At 40.5% G+C, this 11063-nt stretch overlaps 1 protein-coding gene across 1 annotated transcript; it reads left to right on the plus strand.

Moving 5' to 3' along the window:
• The first annotated feature begins 1750 nt into the window (after window positions 1–1750).
• CRP (C-reactive protein) lies at window positions 1751–3750 on the plus strand. The gene is made up of 2 exons (XM_017644813.3): window positions 1751–1933; window positions 2547–3750. Exons 1-2 carry the CDS (start codon window positions 1870–1872, stop codon window positions 3152–3154), a joined length of 672 nt encoding a protein of 223 aa, XP_017500302.1. The 5' UTR covers window positions 1751–1869; the 3' UTR covers window positions 3155–3750.
• The last annotated feature ends 7313 nt before the right edge of the window (window positions 3751–11063 follow it).

The raw sequence follows: 11063 nt of genomic DNA on the forward strand, positions 1-11063 counted from the left end.
GTTTGTTTGAACTGCGTGGGGTGTGTTGGTGGGTTGGGGCATAATGAACTCACTCTTTGAGAACTGGAGTCTGGTGTTGTCGTTGCTCTAGGATGAAATAAAGTGATAGCCTTGTATTTACCATGTTCTTATGTATCCAGTAAAGCAGTACTGTGATGACAAACATTCTGTTTGTCTTTGAATGTTTTTCTTTTTCCCCAGTTGATGCTTTGGGTCTCTGCAATTTGAGGTGTTTGATCTACTGGGGCTTTAAATCAAGTGCCAAGGTGTCTAGAAAAGCTGAGAACCTTCCGTATTTTTATTGGCGCATCAGGGGCTGTAAGAGAATGAGAGGAGAGGCCTCGCAAGGATGAAGGTTGCGTAGCAAGCTGATTTATCACACCTCTCTCCTGATAGAGCTCACTCGGTGCTGTCATACCACGGGAGCGATTTCAGCACTGCGCTGGCAGGTTACTGGAACCAGGGGTGGATTGTGAAATGGTTCATGGGGAATGTCTCAATTTCTCTCTTCCTCTTTGTTTTCCCCTTCTCTTCTTTTCTATTGCTCTAGCTCTTGCCTATATCTTTAATTGGGCAAATGGTTAGAAAACAGAGAGAAAGCCATTCAAAGCAATTACTTTATTCCAGTCTTATATTTTAAAAGTAGGTTGCAAAAAGTTTGGGGAAGGGTAATTAAAAAGAAAATGTAACTGTACATCATTAGAGAACAAACCTTCCCAGGAATTACTACCATTTGTAATAGTCCTTTTAGCTTGTGTGATTATAATATGCTACCCACATGTTAGCTGGTTCTTCAATTAAGAAATAACCTCTATTATTAATTTCTCATTGAATATCAAGGGTAAGTCATGAAGAGGCCGTGATGAATAAGCTCAAGATTCTTTTTTACATGAAATTATAATGTTTTATATAGAAATTTATACATTGCAGATACTTTTCTACATACAGGCAAACACAAACACACACACATGTATCAGGATGTCTAATTGATATTCTGGGAGTGAAGCCAAATATCCATCGTCCGACCGGATGTCCTATTCATAAAATGAAACCATAGCTTTTGTTGCTTTGAGGGATACTGATATTCATCCCCTCTTTCCTTGCTTCTTAATTAACCACACACACATACACATATGCACATCATAACCACATGATGGAATGTGTTATTAATAAGGGAAATAATCGTCCATAATTTCACTGCCGTGCTAAGAATACTTATTGTTTGGGGATATTCCTTATAGATTTTTTTCTAAAGATGTTACTTCTTCTAAAAATGATGTATAAACAAATTTACGTTATCCTTTCTCTTATTATAGTACCATAATCATTTCTACATAGGGCATAAAATTTACAAACAACATTTTAAATGGCTATCCATTCTATTTAGGGGATATAGATATATGCGATTTACTTAAACATGCCTCAATTTTCTAATTTTTCACTATCTTAAGTAATGTTATCGCTGTCCTTGTGCATAAAGCCTCCTCCATCCCGGCAGCCCCCCATATTTTGCAATATTCTCTAGAATGGATTCCCAGAATGTGATGTTTTAATTCACCACGTACTGTCACACAGAGCTGTTGGAACATCGACAGACATCCGGGGATCTCTAATAAATAACTTGTAGTGGTACTATTTGTACCACTTATCTTGGTTTATTTGCTCTTGGAGCTTTAATCATGGCTTCAGGGACCAATTTTAGATAATCATTTACCCATCAGCTGAGACACTCTATCACACATATAAGGTCAAGGTGGAGCAGACCTGAGACAGAGGGATCTCAGACACCCAAGTGTGCAATCTCAGCCTCTGAAATTCTTTCCAGGAGGAAAACCCAGATTCTAGGCTCCGTGGCCACCGGGAGGGTACATGGAGAAGCCGTGGCTGTGTTTCCTGCTTGTCCTCAGCCTCCCCAGTGCTTTTTCCCAAAGAGGTAGGTGCTGCTTCAGAATGTGAGTGGAGTTCTTGGCTCAGGGTTAGACTGCGCGAAGCCAGGTTGGGAGAAATGGCCAGCATGGGGAAGGGGTTGTGGCCTGGAGCAGAGGGCAACCCGTGATTTCTAAATCCAGCCTGCCTGGACATAGTGAGAGCATACATCTCGGTGGTCTAACAAGCTATTAAAGACCACAGGTCCAAAGTGGAGTCAGTTATCCTAAACCCCACATCGGCAAACCAAGACTTACTACCTAACCTAATTGCAGATTCATCCTTTCCCAGGAATATGGCCTTTAACCAGTCAGTCTCGAATCACTTGGTCAGCACTAGTGTGTCAATCTGCCTGATCGACCCCCCTCCATCTCCGTAGGAAGGTGACTTCAAAACAACCCACTCTGCTTGAAGCTCTCTCTTCCTAACCCCTTCTGCCGCTAAAAGCCTTGCATTTTGTACAGCTTGTCAGACCTCCTTTCCATCTGCTGGAGGGGATGCTGCCTGGTTCACGAATTGTTGAATAAAGCCAATTCGATCTTTAAATTTACTCTGTTGAATTTTGCTTTTTAGCACAGCTCAACTGCTGACGTTTTCCCTCTCTGTCTTCAATTCTACAGACTTGTGGAGAAAGGCCTTCGTGTTCCCCACAGAGTCAGATAATTCCTTTGTGACCCTGAGCGCACACCTGCAGAAGCCTCTCAGGGCCTTCACCCTGTGCCTGCAGGTCTACACGGACTTGACCCGCGGATATAGCATCTTCTCTTATGCCACCAGGGCACAATCTAATGAGATCCTCTTCTTCAAGGAAAATAGTGGAGTGTACAGCGTAGCTGTGGGAGGAGCTGCCGTCTTTTTCAAGCCTCCTGCGCTCTCCCCTGCGCCCCTGCACATGTGCATCACCTGGGAGTCCGTCTCAGGGATCGTGGAGCTCTGGGTGGACGGGAAGCCCATGGTGAGGCGGAGTCTGCGGAAGGGCTACTCTATAGGAACAGAAGCCAGCATCATCCTGGGGCAGGAGCAGGACTCATTCGCTGGGAGCTTTGATAAAAACCAGTCTTTGGTGGGAGACATTGGTGATGTAAACATGTGGGACTCTGTGCTGTCCCCCAGTGAGATTAGCATTATCTACGCTGGTGGAAAATTGAATCCTAATGTCCTGAACTGGGGGACGCTGAAGTTTGAAGAACATGGTGAAGTGTTCGTCAAGACCCAGCTGTGGCCCTGAGGCCCTTTTGTGAGTCCTGAAGTTGCCCCCCAGGGTCTGCGTTTTACGTTTCCCTTAACTCTGGCTCTGACGTGTTACTGTCCTGCATATGTGGCTTTGGTGCCCTGGGCGACTGTATTTCCCTCTCCCTTTTCTGCCTGGTTCTCACCAGCCGAGGCACAGGGCAGAGCAGAGAGTCTTTTTCATGACTGCCCATTAGAGTTACCAGGCCAATTAAATTTGGTATTTTTAGGGGGTGGGACCCAAGTGTCAATGTTTTTTAAAGCTCTCCAAGTGATTCCACTGTTCAGCCAAGGTTGAGAGTTATTTAAGTGTATGTTTAAGAGCAAGTGAGCCAACTTTTTATTCTCCTGAAAGACTGCTCATGTCTAACTTGTACTCCAGCCAACATCTTCCCTTCCCTTTATCGGCACCCCCAACCCCTTTTATTGTGCTTTATTGAGTTATCTAAAGAATGAGGGAATGGAACTTTTCCAGCATTTTGCTTCCACCTTTAGGATACGATCATTATAAATTAGAATTAACTACAATTTTTGTTAATCTGTTCAGTTTGAAGTTTCAAAAACCTAAAAATAAATGTTTTGGTCTTATTTCTATTTAATGTTTTCTACTTTTTTTCTTCAGGATCACCAATTTTCATTTTGGGAGATTTCCTCTATTTTTCTTTCTCATTTATTATCACTCAGACCAGTTTTTTTTTTTTTTTTTTTTTGAGAGGGCATCTCTCATATTTATTGATCAAATGGTTGTTAACAACAATAAAATTCAGTATAGGGGGGTCAATGCTCAATGTACAATCATTAATCCATCTCAAGCCTAATTCTCATCAGTCTCCAATCTTCTGAAGCATAACGAACAAGTTCTTACATGGTGAACGAATTCTTACAGAGTGAATAAATTCTTACATGGTGAACAGTACAAGGGCATTCATCACAGAAACTTTCGGTTTTGATCATGCAATATGACCTATAAACCATCAGGTCAAATATGAATATTCATTTGATTTTTGTACTTGATTTATATGTTGATCCCACATTTCTCCTATTATTATTATTATTTTTATTTTTAATAAAATGCTGAAGTGGTAGGTAGATGCAAGATAAAGGTAGAAAACATAGTTTAGTGCTGTAAGAAGGCAAATATAGATGATCAGATGATCAGGTGTGTGCCTATGGACTAAGTATTAATCCAGGCTAGACAAGGGCAGCAAGACATCCACGGATGCAGAAGATTTCTCTCAAAGCAGGGGGGGTGAGGTTCTGAGCCTCACCTCTGTTGACCCCCAAATTCTCACCTGATGGCCCCCCTGCGACTGTGCCTGTCTTAGGTTGTTCCTCCCTTGAGGAATCTTACCCGTCTCTGGCTAACCAGTCATCTTCCGGGGCCATACAGGGAAATGTAAAGTTGGTAAGTGAGAGAGAAGCCATATTGTTTGCAAAGGTTAGCTTTTTACTTCTTTGCAGATTTATGCCCTGTGGCTTCTATGCCCAGCACTTGTCTCGAGGTATCTTTACCACCTGGAGGAATTATGATACTCGGTAAATTCGATATGAGGCACGAATTCTATTTAAGGTTTGTAATTAGGAAGGAAGAAGAAAAGCTATAGATGTAGCATATGAAGGAAACTTGGGAGGATTGATTATTTCTTTGACATATCTTCTTGTATAGTACCTTAAGTATGTATAGGTTTTAAACTACTAACTAATTTGCACACACATATTAACATAATAGGAATACGGTGACATAAACAAAGCAAATCTATAATTACCAGCCATCTCCAGTGAAGCCAAGAAAACCATTTAGGCACCCTAGGCATTTGTGAAAATTTATCTATGATATGATGGATATTGTCCAACTGTACTTGAACCATCAGACAAATTAAAGCAGCCCATTTCTGGGATCTGTTCACATCCCATATGTTCTTTTAACCATAGATAGTCTATAGTCATGAGATTTTGGGGTGCTACAACTTGCACCCCTCCCAACTCCTGGTTGAGTTCCAACAGTACAGATCCAGTCAAATTCGTTGTCTCACTGTATGCACATGCCAGCCTAGACATCTCCCTCCTCCTTCTTATGGCAAGTCCAGGAGACGGTGGGCTGGATGCAGCCACAACCGCAGCATCGTCCGGATCCCTGTGGAGGCTTTTTGATGATCATCCCCCGGCACGAGTCCTCCAGAGAGTGCTGATGCCGGAAGCTCCTCCTCATATCGTATCTTAGTTCATTTTCTGGGTATCCAAGCTAGGCCTTGATCTTCTGCCTAGAACAAACAGACCCTTTGCCCACACTTTGACATGCCCTCTATACCACTGTGCAGAACTCATTGGAGGTCAGCACACAGTAACTGCTTTTTTTTTTTTTTTTAATTAAGAGAAAGGAATATTATCAGAAAAGAGTACCTCCATAGCTGATCATCTGACACCCTTTAAGTGATCAACATTAAGGATATTTAAAGCATGCGTTGATCTTTGATTTACCAATAGTTTTATCCTGTTAAGGAGTAATCCCCCTTTTCTTTCTTTCTTTCTTTTTTTTTTTAAATTTTTAATCTACACTTACCTGAAGAATACTATGTTTACTATGCTCTCCCCTATATCAGGTCCCCCCTAACAACCACATTACAGTTACTGTCCATCAGCTTAGCAAAATGTGGTAGAGTCACTACTTGTCCTCTCTGTGTTGTGCAGCCCACCCTCCCCTTTCTCCCTCCCCCCCATGCATGCTAATCTTAATACCCCCCTTCTTCTTCCCCCCCCTTATCCCTCCCTGCCCACCCATCCTCCCCAGTTCCTTTCCCTTTGGTACCTGTTAGTCCATTTTTGGGTTCTGTAATTCTGCTGCTGTTTTGTTCCTTCAGTTTTTCCTTTGTTCCTATACTCCTCAGATGAGTGAAATCATTTGGTATTTCTCTTTCTCCGCTTGGCTTATTTCACTGAGCATAATACTCTCCAGCTCCATCCATGTTGCTGCAAATGGTTGGATTTTTCCACTTCTTATGGCTGAGTAGTATTCCATTGTGTATATGTACCACATCTTCTTTATCCATTCATCTACAGATGGACATTTAGGTTGCTTCCAATTCTTGGCTATTGTAAATAGTGCTGCGATAAACATAGGAGTGCATCTGTCTTTCTCAAACTTGATTGCTGCGTTCTTAGGGTAAATTCCTAGGAGTGGAATTCCTGGGTCAAATGGTAGGTCTGTTTTGAGCATTTTGATGCACCTCCATACTGCTTTCCACAATGGTTGAACTAATTTACATTCCCACCAGCAGTGTAGGAGGGTTCCCCTTTCTCCACAGCCTCGCCAACATTTGTTGTTGTTTGTCTTTTGGATGGCAGCTATCCTTACTGGTGTGAGGTGATACCTCATTGTAGTTTTAATTTGCATTTCTCTGATAATTAGCGATGTGGAGCATCTTTTCATGTGTCTCTTGGCCATCTGTATTTCTTTTTTGGAGAACTGTCTGTTCAGTTCCTCTGCCCATTTTTTAATTGGGTTATTTGTTTTTTGTTTGTTGAGGCGTGTGAGCTCTTTATATATTCTGGACGTCAAGCCTTTATCAGATCTGTCATTTTCAAATATATTCTCCCATACTGTAGGGTTCCTTTTTGTTCTATTGATGGTGTCTTTCGCTGTACAGAAGCTTTTCAGCTTAATGTAGTCCCACTTGCTCATTTTTGCTGTTGTTTTCCTTGCCCGGGGAGATATGTTCAAGAAGAGATCACTCATGTTTATATCTAAGAGGTTTTTGCCTATGTTTTTTTCCAAGAGTTTAATGGTTTCGTGACTTACATTCAGGTCTTTGATCCATTTTGAGTTTACCTTTGTATATGGGGTTAGACAATGGTCCAGTTTCATTCTCCTACATGTAGCTGTCCAGTTTTGCCAGCACCATCTGTTGAAGAGACTGTCATTTTGCCATTGTATGTCCATGGCTCCTTTATCAAATATTAATTGACCATATATGTTTGGGTTAATTTCTGGGGTCTCTAATCTGTTCCACTGGTCTGTGGCTCTGTTCTTGTGCCAGTGCCAAATTGTCTTGATTACTATGGCTTTGTAGTAGAGCTTGAAGTTGGGGAGTGAGATCCCCCCTACTTTATTCTTCTTTTTCAGGATTGCTTTGGCTATTCGGGGTCTTTGGTGTTTCCATATGAATTTTTGAATTATTTGTTCCAATTCATTGAAGAATGTTGCTGGTAATTTGAGAGGGATTGCATCAAATTTGTATATTGCTTTCGGCAGGATGGCCATTTTGACGATATTAATTCTTCCTAGCCATGAGCATGGGATGAGTTTCCATTTATTAGTGTCCCCTTTAATTTCTCTTAAGAGTGACTTGTAGTTTTCAGAGTATAAGTCTTTCACTTCCTTGGTTAGGTTTATTCCTAGGTATTTTATTCTTTTTGATGCAATGGTGAATGGAATTGTTTTCCTGATTTCTCTTTCTATTGATTCGTTGTTAGTGTATAGGAAAGCTACAGATTTCTGTGTGTTGATTTTGTATCCTGCAACTTTGCTGTATTCCGATATCAGTTCTAGTAGTTTTGGAGTGGAGTCTTTAGGGTTTTTTATGTACAGTATCATATCATCTGCAAATAGTGACAGTTTAACTTCTTCTTTACCAATCTGGATTCCTTGTATTTCTTTGTTTTGTCTGATTGCCGTGGCTAGGACCTCCAGTACTATGTTAAATAACAGTGGGGAGAGTGGGTATCCCTGTCTGGTTCCCGATCTCAGTGGAAATGCTTTCAGCTTCTCGCTGTTCAGTATAATGCTGGCTGTGGGTTTATCATATATGGCCTTTATTATGTTGAGGTACTTGCCCTCTATTCCCATTTTGCTGAGAGTTTTTATCATGAATGGATGTTGAATTTTGTCAAATGCTTTTTCAGCATCTATGGAGATGATCATGTGGTTTTTGTCTTTCTTTTTGTTGATGTGGTGGATGATGTTGATGGATTTTCGAATGTTGTACCATCCTTGCATCCCTGGGATGAACCCCACTTGGTCATGGTGTATGATCCTTTTGATATACTGTTGAATTCTGTTTGCTAATATTTTATTGAGTATTTTTGCATCTACATTCATCAGGGATATTGGTCTGTAATTTTCTTTTTTGGTGGGGTCTTTTCCTGGTTTTGGTATTAGGGTGATGTTGGCTTCATAGAATGAGTTTGGGAGTATTCCCTCTTCTTCTATTTTGTGGAACACTTTAAGGAGAATGGGTATTATGTCTTCTCTGTGTGTCTGATAAAATTCCGAGGTAAATCCGTCCGGCCCCGGGGTTTTGTTCTTGGGTAGTTTTTTGATTACTGTTTCAATTTCTTTGCTTGTAATTGGTTTGTTTAACTTTTGTGTTTCTTCCTTGGTCAGTCTTGGGAGGTTGTATTTTTCTAGGAAGTTGTCCATTTCTTCTAGGTTTTCCAGCTTGTTGGCATATAGGTTTTCATAGTAGTCTTTAATAATTCTTTGTATTTCTGTGGAGTCTGTCGTGATTTTTCCATTCTCATTTCTGATTATGTTGATTTGTGTTGACTCTCTTTTTCTCTTAATAAGTTGGGCTAGAGGCTTATCTATTTTGTTTATTTTCTCAAAGAACAAGCTCTTGGTTTCGTTGATTTTTGCTATTGTTTTATTCTTCTCAGTTTTGTTTATTTCTTCTCTGATCTTTATTATGTCCCTCCTTCTGCTGACTTTAGGCCTCATTTGTTCTTCTTTTTCCAGTTTTAATAGTTGTGATGTTAGACTATTCATTTGGGATTGTTCTTCCTTCTTCAAGTGTGCCTGGATTGCTATATACTTTCCTCTTAAGACTGCTTTCGCTGCATCCCACAGAAGTTGGGGCTTAGTGTTGTTGTTGTCATTTGTTTCTATATATTCCTTGATCTCTATTTTGATTTGTTCATTGATCCATTGATTATTTAGTAGCATGTTGTTAAGCCTCCATGTGTTTGTGAGCCTTTTTGTTTTCTTTGTAGAATTTATTTCTACTTTCATACCTTTGTGGTCTGAAAAATTGGTTGGTAGAATTTCAATATTGTGGAATTTACTGAGGCTCTTTTTGTGAGCTAGTATGTGGTCTATTCTGGAGAATGTTCCATGTGCACTTGAGAAGAATGTATATCCTGTTGCTTTTGGATGTAAAGTTCTATAGATGTCTATTAGGTCCATCTGTTCTAGTGTGTTGTTCAGTGCCTGTGTGTCTTTACTTATTTTCTGCCCGCTGGATCTATCCTTTGGGGTGAGTGGTGTGTTGAAGTCTCCTACAATGAATGCATTGCAGTCTATTTCCCTCTTTAGTTCTGTTAGTATTTGCTTCACATATGCTGGTGCTCCTGTATTGGGTGCATATATATTTAGAATGGTTATATCCTCTTGTTGGACTAAGCCCTTTATCATTATGTAGTGGCCTTCTTTATCTCTTGTTACTTTCTTTGTTTTGAAGTCTATTTTGTCTGATATTAGTACTGCAACCCCTGCTTTCTTCTCACTGTTGTTTGCCTGAAATATGTTTTTCCATCCCTTGACTTTTAGTCTATGCTTATCTTTGGGTTTAAGGTGAGTTTCTTGTAAGCAGCATATAGATGGGTCTTGCTTTTTTATCCATTCTATTACTCTATGTCTTTTGATTGGTGCATTAAGTCCATTTACATTTAGGGTGACTATTGAAAGATATGTACTTATTGCCATTGCAGGCTTTAGATTCGTGGTTACCAAAGGTTCAAGGTTAGATTCTTTAGTATCTTACTGCCTAACTTAGCTCGCTTATTGAGCTGTTATATACACTGTCTGGAGAGTCTTTTCTTCTCTCCCTTCTTATTCCTCCTCCTCCATTCTTCATATGTTGTGTGTTTTGTTCTGTGCTCTTTTTAGGGGTGCTCCCATCTAGAGCAGTCCCTGTAGGATGCCCTGTAGAGGTGGTTTGTGGGAAGCAAATTCCCTCAGTTTTTGCTTGTCTGGGAATTGTTTGATCCCACCATCATATTTAAATGATAGTCGTGCTGGATACAGTATCCTTGGTTCAAGGCCCTTCTGTTTCATTGCATTAAGTATATCATGCCATTCTCTTCTGGCCTGTAGGGTTTCTGTTGAGAAGTCTGATGTTAGCCTGATTGGTTTTCCTTTATAGGTGAACTTTTTCTCTCTAGCTGCCTTTAAAACTCTTTCCTTGTCCTTGATCCTTGCCATTTTAATTATTATGTGTCTTGGTGTTGTCCTCCTTGGATCCTTTCTGTTGGGGGTTCTGTATAATTCCATGGTCTGTTCGATTATTTCCTCCCCCAGTTTGGGGAAGTTTTCAGCAATTATTTCTTCAAAGACACTTTCTATCCCTTTTCCTCTTTCTTCCTCTTCTGGTATCCCTATAATACGAATGTTTTTCCTTTTGTATTGGTCACATATTTCTCTTAGTGTTGTTTCATTCCTGGAGATCCTTTTATCTCTCTCTATGTCAGCTTCTATACGTTCCTGTTCTCTGGCTTCTATTCCTTCAATGGCCTCTTGCATCTTATCCATTCTGCTTATAAATCCTTCCAGGGATTGTTTCACTTCTGTGATCTCTTTCCTGACATCTGTGATCTCCTTCCGGACTTCATCCCACTGCTCTTGCATTTTTCTCTGCATCTCATCCCATTGCTCTTGCATTTTTTTCTGCATCTCTGTCAGCATGTTCATGATTTTTATTTTGAATTCTTTTTCAGGAAGACTGGTTAGGTCTGTCTCCTTCTCAGGTGTTGTCTCTGTGATCTTTGTCTGCCTGTAGTTTTGCCTTTTCATGGTGATAGAGATAGTTTGCAGAGCTGGTACAAGTGACCGCTGGAAGAGCTTCCCTTCTTGTTGGTTTGTAGCCTTTTCCTGGGAGAATAGCGACCTCTAGTGGCTTGTGCTGGGCAGCTGTGCG

Source organism: Manis javanica, chromosome 14 (assembly GCF_040802235.1).
Source record: "Manis javanica isolate MJ-LG chromosome 14, MJ_LKY, whole genome shotgun sequence".
Lineage (NCBI taxonomy): Eukaryota > Metazoa > Chordata > Mammalia > Pholidota > Manidae > Manis > Manis javanica.

Coding starts and splice junctions, on each gene's coding strand:
- CRP (XM_017644813.3), top strand. CDS start 1,870: ATGGAGAAGCCGTGGCTGTGTTTCCTGCTTGTCCTCAGCCTCCCCAGT. Junction 1,934..2,546: donor CAGTGCTTTTTCCCAAAGAG/GTAGGTGCTGCT, acceptor TCAATTCTACAG/ACTTGTGGAGAAAGGCCTTC.